Source organism: Hakea prostrata, chromosome 8, assembly GCF_041222555.1.
Source record: "Hakea prostrata isolate BN-2017 chromosome 8, UWA_Hpros_2, whole genome shotgun sequence".
Lineage (NCBI taxonomy): Eukaryota > Viridiplantae > Streptophyta > Magnoliopsida > Proteales > Proteaceae > Hakea > Hakea prostrata.
In genome coordinates, this window is record NC_142607.1 from 308,205 (window position 1) to 326,899 (window position 18,695).

General features: G+C 39.0%; 1 protein-coding gene across 2 annotated transcripts in view; it reads left to right on the plus strand.

Annotated features, from left to right (window-relative positions):
* The first annotated feature begins 10,181 nt into the window (after positions 1-10,181).
* The window catches only part of LOC149006151 (AP-1 complex subunit sigma-1-like), a 61,081-nt gene continuing 52,567 nt past the window's right edge, over positions 10,182-18,695 (plus strand). For both annotated transcript variants that reach the window (XM_089165011.1, XM_089165012.1), the window contains exons 1-2: positions 10,182-10,456; positions 10,952-11,038. In XM_089165011.1, coding sequence (XP_089021137.1) covers positions 10,454-10,456; positions 10,952-11,038 — 90 coding nt within the window. In that variant the 5' untranslated portion in view covers positions 10,182-10,453. The remainder of the gene's footprint in view (positions 10,457-10,951; positions 11,039-18,695) is intronic.

Here is an 18,695-nt window from a genome sequence, read left to right on the forward strand (position 1 = left end):
GAGTTGGTTGGAGCCATAGGATATGATGAATCTAGGGAGAAAGATACTGGAATGGACTGCCAGGGGCACGGAAGGGAAGTATCTGACTCTGAGATTGATATGACTTAGTAGATGACGTGCATTGGGTTAGGTATAACCCTAACACGTGCCAATACTCATACCAATGGTAGAGTGAGAGAGTGGTGACCTAAACCCCAGCCATGGTGAATGTCTGAGATGGATGCCCTAACCCAACTACCGCAGAGAACCCAAAAGGCGTGCTTAAGAGCCGTAAGGGAGAGTGACTGAGACTTCCCAGATGAATATGGTGTTCTATCTTAATGCATGTCCGCCACTAGAGACTAGCATATGTTAGAGTTAGATGCATATTTGCACATTGTGTCATATCATCTTGCATCATGCTTTGTACTTGAAATTGGATTGTAATGGTTTATTTGTACTTGAACTACTTGCTGAGTTCTTTTGAGCTCATCCTTCAGGGACAACGTTTTAGACTTTGCTGCAGGTGTTGATGACGTCGAAATCCAAGACTATGAGACCATGTCAAGTGATTTGTACAGTCTACAGAGTATTGGCGATCATGAACATCACTGTGAAGAATGTGCAAGTGACGATTTCACGTACCAAGATTAGTCCTATTCTAGAGCTAGAGTACCCCGTATTGGATACGAAAGTTTTTTAAGTTTAGGCATACTCTTTTTGAGTTGGAGATGTTATATGAATAGTACTTAGATTAGTTCTTAGACTTCTTTAGTTCATTTAGTTGTAATACTTTAGATTTTGATCTACCTTTTGCATAGTTTTTAGAGTTTGTTTCTGCTATACTCTATACTCTAATTCTATATTGGTATCATTTTTCCACACTTTGATTATTGATTTGAGATCCTTCTGACATCCATCCTTGATTGTTTCTTTAATTACATTTATACGCTGATTTATCTTTGCTCTCAAATATACTATTGTGCTATATGGAAGGTTGATTGATGAGAATTGATCTTTGAGGTCGTGGATCACACCTTTGGGTACTACAGTTAAGGTACCGGATGGGAGGCCAGATGGGAGGATGTGACAGATGTTCAGCTCGTAGTCCCATTGGCATGTGAGGCTTCTTTTATTATTATTAGTCGAAGCAGTAATAGTGCTCCATTCCTATACCCGGATCGTACCACGAGCTACCGTCAACTCCCACTGCTTCCCCAGCTGTATGATATATGGGAAGGATCTCCGAATTAGAGCTCAGGATCTCTTCTTCACCAGCAAAGTCATTTAAACAAACATTGTCCCCGAGGAGTGAGCTCAAAAGAACTTAGCGAGTAGTTCACACACAAAAAACAAATTACAATCCAATTCAAGAATATAGCACGATGCAATATGATATGAGACAATATGCAAGAACGCAATTATACTCTAGTGGATGCTAGTCTCTAATGGTAGACACGCACTAAGATGGAATACCAGCCTCCTTTGGGAAGGTATTGTCACTCTGATCTCTCATGGGTTGGATACTAGTCTAGAGATCTTGGGTAAAGGGTCAAGGCATCCTTCTCGGACTATCACCATGGCTGAGGTTTAGGTCACCACTCTCTCACCACACCATTGGTATGAGTACTGGCGTGTGTCAAGGATAAGCCTAACCAATGCAAGTCATATACATAGTCACATCATACTAGGTCCAGCTACCTCCCCTCATGCTTCTCACCATCTTAGTTCAGTATCCTTTCCTATCTAAAGTCAATGTGTCACATCCCCTCAGCCAGTACCCTAACTGGCATACCCGGCTGTGTGATCCAAACCCTGAAGATCAAGTATTGAGGAAATCATCCTCCCACATATGCAATAACATAGTCATGAACAGATAAAATCAAGTGTAATATTATAAATAAAAGATCTAAATCAGGAAATGAATATTAGTATAATCAGAGTGCGGAAAATGATACCAGATGTAAGCACATCAAAAAGAAATAGAGTGAGGTGGAATCTCACTCCACAATTACAGCGGAATGTAGCACGTAGGTCTAAAAAGAATTACAATTGTTTCTAAAGGAAAGTAAGGAAAAGAAAGTCAAACTGAATGATATTTCTATTCTATAGATAACATCTTCAAAATAGTGGACTTCATCAATCCAACACAGATGTTCCAATTCTACGGTCTAATCGTAGTACGCAACTTGATCGCTCGTGGGATCATCAGTGTGATCTTCATTGTTGCCAGTACCTTGCATGTAGTACGCTTCATCGGCTTGCGCTTCATCGTATTGTCCTTCATAATAGTCAATACCTGTAGAATAATCTAACAAAAATTGTACAAAAAGGAGTGAGTTTGAATGAACTCAGCAAGGCAAGTTAACTCATAACAACATAAATAACATGCGGCAAAACATAACAAGATGCAATGCAATATGAAACAGATAATGTATGTATGCATCTAAACTCTATGTATGCTGGTCTCTATTGGCAGACATGCTTTAAGTCATAGCACCGTACTTCTTTGGGTAGGTCTCAGTCACTAGGTTCTGGTTGGTAATGGGTCCAGCATCCCTCGGGACAATCCATGGCTGGGGGTTAGGTCACCGCTCTCTCACATCACCATTGGTCTAAGTACTGGCGCATGTCAGGGTTAAGCCTAGCCAAATGCAAGTCATCTACTCAGTCACATCAACTCAGTTCAAGATACATCCATTCCTCGCCCTGGGCGATCCTTTCTGGTATCCTTCACACTAGAGTCCTAATAGTCCCAGACTATGAACTCATCAACCCTATTGGTTATCCACATATGGTAAACAGGAAGCTCTTATGTCCCCTCACGGGTTGGTTACCGGTCTTGAACGCCCATGGGCCCAAGTCTATCTGTATGCAACCCTCCCAATAAATGGCTCCTTTCAGGTAACCACAATGTGATTCATGTCCTCTCACGGACTGGTTACCGGTTTTGAGCACCCATGAATCCCCATTGCTACCACGGGTTGTTCGGTCTCAATACCCTTCCGAATCGGGTCTGATATAAGGGGGACATTCTAGCCAAACACTGCTAGACAGTCCTAGGTGTAATATCCAGCTCTATTCTAACCTTGACCCTGACCCGGATCCACTGTTGTATTCAGGTCCGAGGACCCGAAGCGGTGGAAGAAGAGATTTATGGACCATTTTGATTGATGATCATGATTCGGAGACCGAGCCCATGGACATTGACAATGATACCCCTTGCTTAAATGCATTGTCAGTGTTTAAGGAAAGTCTGCGCATCAGAGAAGATTAATATGGTTGATGTACCAAATGACCTCCTGTGCACAATCCGAAGGTATTCCCCGAAACTAGACTTCTTGATTGAATTGTGGAAGAAAATCTTTCTCAATTTGACCTTGTATAGCCTTTCAAATCCCTACTTGAAGTTGCTGTTCTAAACCTGAGTTTTCTGCTGAAAACATTTTGGTCGATACCATAGACCAAGGACCATCGACCAAAATGTCCCAGTCTGCCAAGTTAATGATTCCATGGAATATTCCTTTTCTATTTAATATGACCTCGAGCCTTGAGCCTTTTGCAATCATTTTTCTCACCTGGGAACGTGGGGAGAGCTTCCCAAAGCAGCTCCTTGGTTAGTGTGAAGGGTATCTCATCAAAGACACTTAGTTTATCATTGATTCTTGTCTTCATCTTCCACACTAAGGTATGACTCTTCATTCCACTCTCTACCCTACCATTTTCTAGTCTTTTCTATTGTCATCTTGCTGATGGGAAATTTGGAATGGTGCTGCAACCTTGCAACCACCACTCCAAGTGCCTACTCATGCTCAATCCAGGATCCCCTTAGCCATTCATTGATGCTAATGCTTATATCTCATGCCTAGCATATGTATTCCATGATTTACCTATTAACATCATACCATTTGATATCAAACTGAGCTATAGAGTGTATTATGTTTATGTTTAACATTGCCATATGATTCCAATCGAATTTCTATTAGTTCCTCTAGCTATTGCATTCTATTCCTCATCAATGCAATCAATTCCAACTCATGCCATGATGTTTATCACTTGAACTTGATAGCTCAAATTGGGGCTTTTTAATTAGACCATTGGATTGGGTTAATTCCTTGGTTTATAGTGTCCTACTACTGTTGTTAAGTATGCCTCCAAGTTTCAGATTGATCCGAACACCGGAAGACTCATTTCGGACCAAAATCCCCAAAATCCACTATTCTGCCCGAGGACTATTTTGGTCGATCATTTTGGTCGATACCATCGACCAAGACCATCGACCAAAGTTGTTCTTGACAACAACCTTGGTCGATTTTGACTCAAATGACATCCGATCTTCCCGACTTCTTTTCTAACTTATTATTGATGTTTGTTTAGGGCCTTAACAATTCTATTGGACTATTCTTGGTATTCTCAATTCATCATCAACCTATCCAAGGTAAGGATGGTTATATCCATAAACATATAAGTCATCAAGTATTGAACTGTGCTTTATTCAAAGAATGAAATCCCTAGATTTCTTTCAATCATTATGATCTTTGTTACATATGTGTTAGAACAAGTAACATTTAAATCTTTATACATTGGTTGTGTTACTTTATCATTTTGATTTGCTTATGTTTATAATGATTCGTTTCAATATCATGATTTGATTACTATTATGAATATGCATTGGATGCATGAGAATGATGAGATTTGATGTGTGATTGCTTACGTATGACTTGGGATTGGAGGGTGTCCTACTGACACTTCTGTCCTTGGGCATCGGAGGGAATAATATGGGATGTTCTCCGATGGTGCCTATCGACACTCTCCCGAGTTATTGGATGACATACATAGGATTGTCTAGTTGTGTGGCTAGGTTCATCCTTGTCGTGTCAGACCCGAATCGGAAGGGCATTGAGACCGAACAACCTGTGGTAGTGTATGGTTGGATGGGCGCTCTAAGCCGGTAGCCAATCCGGTAGGGGACATAAACCATGCTACGGATACCCGAAAGGGGCCATTTATTGGTAGAGTTGCATATGGATAGACTTGGGCTCACGGGCGCTCAAGACCGGTAACCAATCCGTGAGAGGACGTGAGAGCTTCCCATTTACTATATGTGGATGACCAATAGGGTTGATGAGTCCGAAATCCGGGATTTCGCTGACTCTAGTGTGAAGGATACCGGAAAGGATCGCCGGGGGCGAGGAATGGACGTATCTGAATCGACTTGATCGACGAGTAGATGACTTGCATTGGGCTAGGCTTTACTGTGACGTGCACCAGTACTTGACCAAATGGTGATGTGAGAGAGCGGTGACCGATCCCCTTACCATGGTTTTTGATGACTTTACCGATCTTCCCCGGGCATTCCCAAGATATGGAAATGGGAGAGTGGTGACGACCAGAGAAGTACGGTGCTATGACTTAAAGCATGTCTACCTTAGAGACCAGCATTCATAGAGTTAGGCTCATATCTCGCATCATATGTTCCATATCACATTGCATTATTATATGCTCGAATGTGTATGATTTCTAATTATGGAATAACTTCCTTGCTGAGTTCTTCGAACTCATTCCTTTTGTGCAAATGTTTTAGATTACATTCCAGGTTCTGAAGATTACAATGGCACCTCCTATGAGGCGGACTATGATTCCACATACTACCCTCCGGGTAGTGGCGTCGGTGAGGATTCGTATATTGGAGCCGAGGAGGATTATTATTCGCACCGGGGTTAGCCCCACGGTTGTGCGGGAGCGGCAGCGCACTGGGTTTACTTCATCCGTCTTGTTGAGGAGACTACCATTAGTATAGAAGAAACCCTAGCATAGTGCCCCATTCCCCTGGCGTATTTGTGGAACCTTGGATTTTGTAATTAACGTGTCTTTGAATTATTCCAGTGGTACTTGGATATGTAACTAACTTGATTTAATACTTTTCCGTGCTCTTGAGAGGGTGACTAGCACACCTTCTCACCCTTTATGATTTTGATCATACCTTATTTATTATCTATATTCCGCACTCTGATTTAGTTAATCTTGTCTTATTCATGATACTTGATATTAGCTGTTTTTACCATTGATTATTACTGTTCATGATTGTGTTACCGTGTATGTGGGAGGCATGGACCTCAGATCATTGATCCTTGGACTGTGGATCACATCCCAGGTATTCCAAATGGGGTACCGGCTGGGTGGATGTGACACTAGGTATGACAACCAATGATTCAGGAATGTGTCAATGGGCAACCCAGGAAATATCCCATACTATTTCCGTTGATGTCCAAGGACAGAAGTGTCAAAAGGACACCTCCCAATCCCAAATCATACCTAATCAATCACATTCTCAGATCAGTCATAACATACACAATCAACACCTCATCATACAAAAGAGGATGTAAAAGCATGATCCAATCATTAAACAATATGCAGTAATAAGCATTTCATATAAACTTGAATAATGAAAGAGAAAACATAAGGAAAGTGCTAGTGAACTTACAGTAGTACATCATAGGTATAAAATACAATAACAGTAGTTGAACTCAAAGTTTCTTAAATTAGAAACCAAAGTATACACAATCTATGTTATTATGAAATAACTGTCCTTACCTTAATTATCGCCGAAGATAATCCAAAGATCAAAGAGAGAGGTTCCAAACTTAGCAATTAAACCCCTAATAATCATAGATGCAACATTAGGAAAGAAGCCTAAAAGATTGGAGAGAAAACGAATCAAATAGAGCGAAAAATAGAGCTTCTTGAGTCTATTGGTCGATTGATTGGTCTACTGACCAATCAATCGACCAATAGACTCAGTAAGAAGCAAATACGGGAAAATTGATCCAAAACTCAATCTACAAGGTTTGGAACTTCACGAAACTTGGAGGAAAACTTTAGGATAGTATTCTAACACTAAGGGAGTAAAGATCGAGCACTAATAATGATTAAAAACATTACCTTCTAATTTAAAACCATGGTTTCCCCAATTGGGTGAAAACCCTAGAATTCGATGAAAATATACTATGAAAATCACAGAAAAAACTAGGGATGATTTTAGATCTCATCCAAGAAAAAGGTAATCAGAATCAGATACAAGTACATCATGAAAATTAGATTAAGTCGTCTAAGAAATTAGATCCATAAGAAGAACTAGGGTTTCAAAGGATCTTACAAGGATTAGTGTTTAGATCTTTATGCTGATCATAAACCCTAAAGAAAAGAATGAGATCATGGAAGAGATGGTAGCAAGAATGCAACATCTTCTTCCCAATCTCAAACAAGAACAAGATTAAAGAATAAATCATGACACCGAAAATATTACTAACCTTGAATTGACAGATTGGAGATGAGAGACTTTAGATCTTGCGGAGAATTCTTCGAAATCAACAAACAGAGTTTCAAACGAGTCTTCCCACGTTCTCAGAGTGTTTTGGAGGTAGAGAACACTAAGAAACATGAAGTGTGTTTAAATAGAGAGTGAAAAACCCTAAAATTGGATTTTATTGGATTTAACACACTATTGGTCGAGTGCTTGGTCGACTGGCCTAGTCGACCAATTATGTCAGCAAAGTCCAAACAGGGAATTGGAGGATCAAATGAACACCAAACCTAAAGGGCTTTTACACACACATCAAGTGACATACCTAGGGTGTAGAAATGCCTTCGAACCAAGTCAGATAATTCTCCAAGTCTTTCAACTAATCTCATCTTCAGTCAGGTGCAGTTTCCTTTCTAGTTCTGCACAAACTTCCAAGATTGGAACACCAACATCAACATCCATGGGTTCAGAGTCAGACTTCATATCTTCCATTGAGATGGCCCACAGTTGACTTCTTCCTTTACTCTGGGTCATCTGACCTACAAACAACAGGGTTTCCGGGTCAAGGTTAGGGCTGGGTTTCACACAATGTCTCCTTCTCCAACTATGCCCGTCCATTAAACCTATTGGTCATTCAAGTATAATGGGCGGGAAGCTCTCGTGTCCCCTCATGCTTCTCGCATTCTTGGGTGCCCATGAGAAGCCTACCAATGAAAGGTCCCCACAGCAATGCGTGTCCCCTCATGCTTGTCGCATTCTTGGGTGCCCACCAACCAAATATTGCTACCACGTGTCACTCGACATCAATACCCCTCCAATAGGGTGATGATACAATGGGGTTTCTAACCAAACTCAACTAGACTTCCTAGTCATGAAGTGAAATGCAGCCCTATCCTAACCCGACCCCGGACTCGGATCCTTAAGACCCCACTAATTTTCAAGTTTTTCTCCTTTCCATAACTGAGGCACTCGAGAACATAAAATATTCGTTTGAGAGGCAAAAGAACAATAAAATAGGTTTTCCAAACCCAAAATCCATAATTTACCCTTTATGGGTAGGGGCGATTAGTTAGTTGGATTAACCACCCCCAGGAGACTACCCCTATAATTTCTTCATTTGAATGCAACTTCCATTAGGCTTTGAAGAGTAGATACCTCTAAACATGCTTGACTTAATGGTATACTTTACCTTGGCATTGGGATCTTCTAGCCATAATTTTCGTGCATGCCAAAGTCGCTTTTTTAATCCATCCGGGTTGGCTTTCTCTCTCCTTTCAAAATCATTTAAGGTGGTGAGTCATCTCTTATCTTATCAATATACATAGGTTCAATTTTCGAACTCCCAGTCTCAACTGTAATGGTCCCATAGCTACTTTTTACTAGCACTCTGAGTCCTTGTACCTGCAATGATGGTTTATCGGGTTAGGATTTTAGGAGATTTTACACCTTCACTTCTGATACATTATACTTTGTAGACTTTCGCTAATATCTTTAATTAATTTTTTGATAGTTATATTTTATTATTGCTGTTGAATTATATTATTATGGGGATTAGTTGTGGATTGAATGTAGACCTGATCTTTGTGACTGTGGATCATATCCATGTGAGTCCGATTTGGCTGAGTGGGGTGTGACAACCATCCAATCTCATAACAAGGGAGTATGATCCACTCGAGGATTGGACTGGCAATTCAATTACATAGGCAAATTTAGTAGTAACACTAACCATTCATCATCTAATAAAGAAATAACGTGCATGTGAATAAAAGGAATAGCAAGTAAATAATCACAATACTAAAAATTAAAAAGAAAAACCAACGGGGGTTGGTCCAAGTGGTAAGCAGCTCGGTCCGCTTAAGTAAGGTTCCGATATCGAAACCTTGTGGATGTAAAAAATCATCGCTGGGAGACTCACCCACCACAGCCAGGTGTGCAACCCGAGTCGAACACCGAATTAGTCAGGGCAAAACCTTGGAAACCGGGGTTGGCAAACCAAAAAAAAAAGAAAAAAAAAAAAGAAAAAAGAAAAAAAATAGAAGTGATCCAAAGTTTTAGCTTAGCTTTGGATCAAAGGAAGGGAAGTAAATACGAGGAGTTTGATCGTGGACCCTTTGCGGTAGTTTAAGAGTCCACTAATTGGAGGGAAAACAATGGAATAAAAATTGCCAAAAGAAAATAACAATAAAAAACAATAAATAAAATGTACATTTACTGGATAGAGGCACGAGTTTAGGCATATTTAGAATATAATCAATGAACCATGGGGAAGGAAAACAATATAAAATATTAAAAATAAGAGTTATAAGAGTGATGACTAAACAGATTACTTCAAATCTTGAATCTTAATCTTGCATAGCAAAAACTTGGTCAAAGTAAGAAAAAATAAAAACAAAAAGATACATTACATATGGTGGATTCTAGAAGAAAGGAAGAAAAAAACATACGGAGAAAAAAAAAAAAAATAACATATTGAATAAAAGAGGTAAACACAAAGGCTAATTTTTTTTTCTTTGGTGTATGAGGTTCATTTCGATTAGCTTGTGCGCACCTCGATTATATCCTCAGAGTGAGCTTTGTCGTCCACAAGAATTGAATCAATGACCTTTTGACTGAGAAATATGGATCTTACCACTCTATCAACCTTGCATTGAAGACAAAACCTAATTTTACTATTTTGGAATATCAAGAGAGAATGAGAGGTATAATTCACTTGTTTGGGAGAAATCAGAGGCCAAAATTTCAAGAGGGAAGTAAAAATAAATAGAGATAAGTACAAGGGGGAGAGACTCATTTTTCTAATTAATTAATTATTATTATTATTATTTTTTTCTGTTTTACAAAACCTTAGTCCAAATTTTTTTTTCTTTATTTTTTCAATTATAGTAGAGGTGAAAGAAATGTTTCCCTTTCGAAATTTCAACAGCAAAATTCGGAAGATGACTCGTTCCCAGGAAAGTGCGCAAAACACGTTATGGTATACGTGTCCTATGGAGTGGGAAGGGAAGAAAAGGGCAAGTGTCATTTCATAAAAGACCGTTTTCCCGGTAGAATTGGAAAGCCATCTCCTCAAGAGTGAGTAGGAAACAAGGATCGAGAGAGAACAAGACTAAGGTTGGCAACAGAAGAACTCCATTCTGACGAAAATTCTCTTTGGAATTTTGTATCGCTAAAATGGTTTGATCCGGTTCACATTTTTTCTTTTTAAGAAAATTCAAATGGTTTCTTTCTATAGAGTTGGTTACAATTTCAATTGTGTTTTTCTTGATTATTTACAATTTGTGTGAAGCGGAAATGCTTCAAGTGCATACTGGGTTTTTGTCACCCTATAAGCATTTAGTCTAGTTAGTGTTAATGGCATGTATGCATTGCATCCCATATCATTCAAAACCCTTCATCTGTTGATACATTTTTTGAGGTAAAATGTTAGTTTCCTGTTGCTGCATTTCTGCATCTGCTAATTGAAAGGGAGGAAGCATCAAATGCCACTGCTTCTAAGTGGTAAGCTCCTTTCAGAAGAAACGGGCATCTGAAGCTTAATGGTCCCTTAAGGCCCATATTGAATGACAGCAGAGGCCACCATAGCTTAGGTCTAGTTGGTTACCTATTTCTTTTGAATGTGTGTAGCTGTACCCTCTGTCCTAATGTCATTTCCGTTTGTTGTTGTTCCAGATTCACTTTGTGCTTCTCATCAGTAGACAAGGAAAAGTCAGGTTGACAAAATGGTATTCTCCTTATTCCCAGAAGGAAAGATCCAAGGTAAATGCTCTCTCCGTTTGTTGTGGTTGCAAATGCGTTTAACCATGTAATCTGTGCTGTTTGGATCACTGACCTAGGAAATATTATAAAGATTCCAATTTCTAAGGTAACATCCAATCATGTTTATGGTATGATAGTTTGTCTAGTTCTGAATGTGTGATGTGGCCGAACCTCCAATTCACATAAGCTATTTGTCAAATCTCCAATAAGCGCTTGATGAGCTAGTAAAGAGGTTCATCTCATGCTTCAAAACCTTGAGATGCAGATGCATTTTGGCCTTGCCCAAAAGTGAATTCCTGGCAATTGCCTTAGATGTATTAAATCTAGACATAAGAAAGCGGTTTGTCGATGAGCGGTGTTGGGATAGTTATTGGCTCAAGCCATGAGTTTTGAGTACTTGTTGAAAGAACATGAACAAAGGAAAGCCTCTTCCATGGGTACTCATAGCCAGAGACCAAGTGACTTGTAAGGCACTCATAATCGAAAACCATTATACTATGCTGATTGTGATGATTGTGAAGTCAGTCTGGCCAGCCTTGTAGGTAAAACACCCTTCACTTGCAAATACTTGTCACCCCTGTGGATAAAGGCAAAGTGTTTGACACAAGCAAACCCACAGACCAAAAGTTCTTGTTGGACACTTCTAAAACAGAAATGATCATTGATCATTTATAAAAGAGACAAACTAGACTGAGCGACGGCCATAAGATTCCTTCAGCCTCAGAGTTAAAAGGATAATACGACTGTACTTTTTCATAATTCATACACGCATGTACTAACCAGTAGTTTGTGTTTGCATAATCCCTCTTAGAAAGCGATTTAAGTATGGCAAGTTGAAGTTCCCTAATAAAGGGAAGTGAGTGATGCTGGTCTATGAAGATCCTTTCCCCATTGTAAACATGCTAAGTGCTCATTTCAAGAGGAGCATGCAACCACAAACTTAGAAGAGGGTTATGGCGTCAAGACCAGAGAGAAAAGTGGACAGGAAGCAATATGATCATAGAGACTGAATAGAACTTGGGATAAAGAATTTCTGTGGTATCATAACTGATGGCCAATAGTTGGCCAAAACTGGTGACATTTATGAAAGGAGGCTGTCCACCATTCGCAGATTTCGAGGGGAAGTTTGTTCATGGTGTGAGTACTTGCTGGATCAAGAGCTTCCTTTGTTCTTGACCAGAACCTATCCTCAGCAGAGGCTGAAGGACAAACATGGGATAATAGATTGTGTTGGGTGAAAAATAAACAAAAATCCCTTGAATGAAACCAAACCAGTTACAAGTTCAAGGCTAAGGAGACATTCTCTGAAGAGAGACTTCTTCCTCACAAACCTATAAATGAGAGGATGAAGTTTCTTGCTCTTTGAGAGAAACTCCCAATAAAGGATGCTGGGTGAATTGAGAATCAAGAAGGAAACTTGTAAGGAGTATGGTGAGGCCTGAGGAAGTACATGATGAGCAGTCGCATCACTTGTGTCATGACAAGTTCCTATTAATGGTGAGAGAATATGATGTAGGAGAAACCCTAGAAACTAGGGGACCTACAAAGTGGGCTACTAGACTCTTAGAATTAAACACCTATTCTTGACAGATAGTAAAGAAAGGAATTTGCAGCATGAATTCTGATTAATCATGCATGTAAGACAGCTAAAGTAGAGAAATAAACACAATAAGTCCTATTGGTAAGCACAACTAAACAAGAGTCAATAGGGAAATAAGGGGATGGGGATCTTGGCACCATGACACTAAATTGAATGCAAGGGTATTAAGAAACTTAAAGAAAATAGAGCTGTCCTAATCAATATCAGATTTCTAATAAGGAATTCAACAATTGACAATGTAAAGGGAGTCTTAGGAAGTTTTTGTTTCAAACAAAACTACTGCCAAAGAATAAATGAGAAATATTTAGGGAGAGATAATGTTACCTGCTGATCCTGGCTGCAAAACAGGGGTTATAAAGCATTTAGGAAAAGAAATAAGAGAAAGAAAAAAATATTTTGAAGTAGTGTTGAATCCTAGGAAAGGAGAAAAAAATATTTTGAAGTAAGGGTGTATCCTAGGAAGGAGAGTAGGGTTAGAATGGAGAACCACAGCAAGACTGTTGTACTAGAGGTGATAAAAGAGAGAGAGAAAAAAAAGAAATAGAAAAGATTTTTTTGCAAGAAAACAGGGCAACCATGGGGTTTGGGGAAGAAGAAGAAGATTTCCAGGAAATAAATTAGGTCTTTCTCGAGAAAAAAGAGAGTAGATCTTTGTAAAGGAGAGAAAAGGGGATTTTTCTAGTGGGAAACAAGAGTGAAAGGAGGAAAGAGAGGTTACCTGGAGAGAGAGGGAAGAGCTAGTTCCGCCAGAGAGAGAGAGAGAGAGAGAGAGAGAGAGAGAGAGAGAGAGAGAGAGAGAGAGAGAGAGAGAGAGCAGCGTTTCTTTTCTAATTCTTTCATTCATTCTCAAAAAATGAATTCCATACAAGGTTTAAATAAAAAAAATTGATCCCTCCGAACCCTACATGTTTAATTCCCAAAATAAAGCCAACTTAAGTTGTAAATATAACCCAAACACAAAATAATTCAAAATTGGGCCCAAATAGACTCTAGGCCCAGCCCATAAAGACTTAAACATGAAATTAAAATATTTCAATAATAAACTACTACCCAACCCACTAAGACTAAGGAAAATAACATGACAAATTGCCTATAAGCAGTGTTTCTCATCAAATCATAGGATGCTAGTAATCCGATAACCTCCGAACTCATCATCCATCCACATAGATGCTGTTGTAGGATGATCTCTACGTCGGCATCGCCGGTAAACTCGGAATTGCTCACTGATGTCCTCATCAGAATATCCAAGACAAGAGGAATTAATTGCATAAGAAGAAAAGAATGGCTTATCTCTAGGTCGAACAAGAGGAAAGTGGTCTTAGTCTACAGTAGATAGTTCAAGCATAAAATCCTAAAACTCCTCCAAGGAAAACTGTTAAAGTATACATAAATTTGGAGTTTACTGTTCACGTTACTGTTCACGTGAACAATGTTTTTACTGTTCACGTGAACAGTAAAAACAGCTTTTACTGTTCACGTGAACAGTATTTTGCTGTTGTTTTGATGATATTTTCTATTTCTAATGTGGGAATCTTGCTACATAAGTTTTGGGAGTTTTTTAGAAATCATAGTTTCTATTTTCAGAACTTTCTATTTTAGGAGTTAGGAAGTTACTAAAGCTGTAATATTTTGTTTCCTTCTTCTAGAGGACAATTACTTGTCTCTCAAGTTGTAATAGATTCATTAGAAGCTATAAATAAAAGTGCTCTGTGATTCTAGACTCTTTAGCTAAGAATCATAGGTCTTTTTTACTAGTTCTTCATCTCTCTTCTCTTCTTCTTCTTCTCTCTTTTCTTTGTTCAAGTTCAACTGCTATTTTGATTGTTTAAAGCTTGTTTTCTAACATGGTATCAGAGCTTTTTTGAATCAAAATAGTGTTGTTCTCAATATTCTTTTCTGAAATTCTTTTTTTTTTTTTTTTTTTTCCTGTTTCCTTGGTGTGCAGCCACCTAATGCTGTATATTATGGACTGTTAGATCAGATATTCATGTGAACTGATCTTCTCTACCTATTACCTTACTCTTACACGTTCCAAAACTTGGATACCTTTGTTACCTCTTTTTTTTTTTCTCCTATTTTGTCCTAAGGTTACACAATTTTTTTGTTTTCTGCTCATTCTACTTCAAGTTTTGGAAAACTGATTTGAGTGCTATCTACCTCAGTTTAATGTCTTCACTTACACGTTACTCAATCATGAGTACGGCTGAATCAAAAGGATCTCAAGGAGATCATGTAAACGTTCAAATTACATCTATCAAGTTCAAAGGTAGTTCTAATTACTTGTTGTGGTCACAAGCAGTTCGGGTGTACATACTTGCAAAAGGTAAGCTTAAGTTCATTGAGGATGAACCTCCTGCTGAGACTGACAAATCCTATTTTAGTTGGATCCAAGATGATGCAATCATCAAAATTTGGATGTGGAATAGTATAGCACCTGATATTGCAGTGAATGTTATGTTCCATAAGACTGCAAAGGGAATATGGGATGATTTGCAAGAGACTTATTCCCAAGCTAAAAATATGACTCGGATTTTTAGTATTTATGAAAAGCTATTTCAATTTCAGCAAACTGACAAGTCTCTGCAGGATTATTACAACTCCTTTAAAGGCATGATGGAGGAGTTGAATGTCTTTCAACCTCTCACCACTGATATAGAGAAGCTAAAGGCCCAACGGAATGAATTTTTTGTGTCTAAGTTTCTTGCAGGATTGAACCCTGAACTGAAATTTGTCAAAGGACATCTTCTTGCTGGTGAGCATGTCCCTAATCTTAGTGAAGCATATTCTAGACTTCAACGTATTGCCTTGCCTGAAGGGAGTTCTCCAAACAAAAGTTCTAAAGGAGAAAATTCAGCCTTCACTACCTCTTATGGAAGGGGACGTGGTCGTCGTTCAGGGGGAGTTAGTAGGTCTTTTGGAGGTCGTGGTGTTCAACTGTCTGATAAGACATCTCGACTTTGTACTCATTGCGGTAAAACAGGGCACTTAGTGGAAGCTTGTTGGGCCAAACATGGAAAACCAGAGTGGGCCAAGCACCTTGCCAATTATGCCGTTTCGATGGTGGTGCTGATCATCGTAGCAAACAACGATAGTGGTTCTGGATCTTCTTCAGGGGACTTGTCTAAGACTCTAAGAGATGATGTAAGCCAAATCCTTCGCCGATTGCAAAATATTGAAACTGGCGCTTCCACATCCACTAGTACTTCTGCTGCCACACTTTCTCATGCAGGTAACACAGCACTTCTCACTTCTACTCCCACCCCTTGGATCATCGATTCAGGGGCCTCTTCCCATATGACTGGTAAGTCATCACTTTTTAGCTCTTTTTCTAAATCTACCACTAAAAATTCTGTTGTCATAGCTAATGGGACTTCCACACCTATTCTAGGCTTTGGAAGTGTTTCTCCTACAACTTCTCTTACTTTATCATCCATACTTCATGTTGCTAAGTTTCCTTTTAACTTATTATCTGTTAGTCAATTAACTAAAGCACTAAACTGCTCTGTGACTTTTACTCCCACTTATTGTGTTTTCTAGGACCTTCACACTAGGAAGACGATTGGTGGAGGGTGTGAAAGGAACGGACTCTACTATTTGGACTATGCTACCCCTATTGCGGCTCTTTCTGATGATTGTGTAGATGCTCTCCAGTGGCACTGTCGTTTAGGTCATCTGTCTTTACCTAGATTAAAAATTTTATTTCCTTCTTTTAAATCAGTGTCTAGATTAAATTGTGAAGCGTGTGAGTTAGGGAAGCATCATCGTGCCACCTATCCTCCACGCTCTATCTCTCGTAGTGAGTCCTTATTTTCTCTTGTTCATTCCGATATTTGGGGCCCTTGTAGAATTAATAATAGGCATGGTTTTCGATATTTTGTTACTTTTGTGGACGATTTCTCCCGTCTTACATGGTTGTATCTTTTAAAGGATTGGACAGAGTTCTTAACTACATTTAAAAGTTTTATTCATGAAATTTGGACTCAATTTTCTCTTCCTATTAAAATTTTTCGGCCTGATAATGCTTTAGAATATGTGCAACATGATATATCTAACTTGTGTGATTCTCTTGGAATGATTCATCAAATCAGTTGTTCATTCACTCCCCAACAAAATGGAGTGGTTGAACGCAAAATTCGTCACCTCTTGGAGGTTGCACGCGCTATTTTGATTCAGATGAATGTTCCAAAGAGTTACTGGTGTGATGCAATTTTGACTGCTGGTCATTTAATTAACCGCATGCCTATGCCTTTGCTTTTTGAAAAATCTCATTTTTCAATTGTTTTTCCCAATAGAGAACCGTTTTCAGTTCCACCCAAAATTTTTGGTTGTGTGTTTTGTTCACATACCACATCCTTTGGATAAACTTTCCCCCCGTTCTATTAAGTGTATTTTTCTTGGGTACTCACGCACTCAAAAAGGTTTTCGTTGTTATGATCCGGTTCTTCGCAAACAATTTACAAGTGCGAATGTGACCTTTTTTGAAGACACTCCTTATTATCTAAGTCAATCTGTGTCTGTTGAAAATGTTTTGGATGATACTCCTCCTATTCCCTCTTTAGTTCCTTCCACTAGCAATGTTCCTCTACAGGTTTATCAGCGAAGACATAAGTTGCCAGAACATATTGTGGATAGTAGAGTTCCTCCTAACAATATTAGCGGCTCTCCTTTAGTGGAGCTTGAAGCTGGCCCTACGGATGTTCCTTCTTCATCCTCTCCACCGGCGGATTCTTCTAGTGGAGATCCCACTCTGCCTTCAGATGACTTACCAATTGCTTTAAGGAAAGGTACTCGTACTTGCACTTGACACTCTAACATTGTTTATCCTGTTTCCAATTTTGTTTCTACCTCTCATCTCCCTCCTAGCTTTCGTTGCCTTGCTTTGTCTATGTCTGCCGTTCATATTCCAACCCATCATACTGAAGCTCTAAAAATTCTTGGCTGGAAAGCCGCTTTGGATGTGGAAATGGATGCTTTACAGTCTTGTTATACATGGTCTTTAGTCAACTTACCTCCTAGGAAAGATGTGGTCCGCTGTCGGTGGGTGTATACAATTAAGTACCATTCTGATGGTACGGTTGAAAGGCTTAAGGCCCGCTTGGTGGCTAAGGGCTATACACAAACATATGGTGTAGATTATTTTGAGACTTTTTCTCCTGTGGCAATCCTTAATTCTGTCCGTGTCTTGATATCTTTGGCTGTGAATTATGATTGGACTCTTTTTCAGCTTGACATAAAAAATGCATTCTTATATGGTGATCTTCATGAAGAAGTTTACATGGAGCAACCTCCAAGGTATGTTGCTCAGGGTGAGGACAGTGTTCGTGTTTGCAGGATTCATAAAGCGATTTATGGACTCAAACAGTCTCCACGGGCTTGGTTTGAGAAATTTAGCAAGACTGTGGAGTCTTTTGGTTTTGTATAGTGTTATTTTGATCACTCTATGTTTGTTAGACGGCAGGGTGATTGTGTTGTCATTATGGCAGTTTATGTTGATGATATTGTTCTTTCAGGCAATGATGTTGATGCAATCCATACAGTTAAGACACACTTACAAAAATCTTTCCAAACCAAAGATTTAGGTGATCTACAATATTTCTTGGGGATTGAAGTGATCCGCAGTAAAAAAAGGAGTAAGTTTGTCTAAAAGAAAGTATGTGTTAGATCTTTTGACTGAGACTGGCATGCTTGCTTCTAAACCTAGTGACATTCCCATGGATCCTCAGTTGAAGTTAGGACGTGATGATGGTGACTTGTTAGATGATGTCCATCGTTACAGGAGTCTTATTGGGAAACTTATTTATCTTACTGTTACTCGTCCTGATATTTGTTATTCTGTTGGAGTTTTTAGAAAGCATAGTTTCTATTTTGGTGGTAGTTTCTATTTTCAGAACTTTCTATTTTAGGAGTTAGGAAGTTACTAAAGCTGTAATATTTTGTTTCCTTCTTCTAGAGGACAATTACTTGTCTCTCAAGTTGTATTAGATTTATTAGAAGCTATAAATAAAAGTGCTCTGTGATTCTAGACTCTTTAGCTAAGAATCACAGGTCTTTTCTACT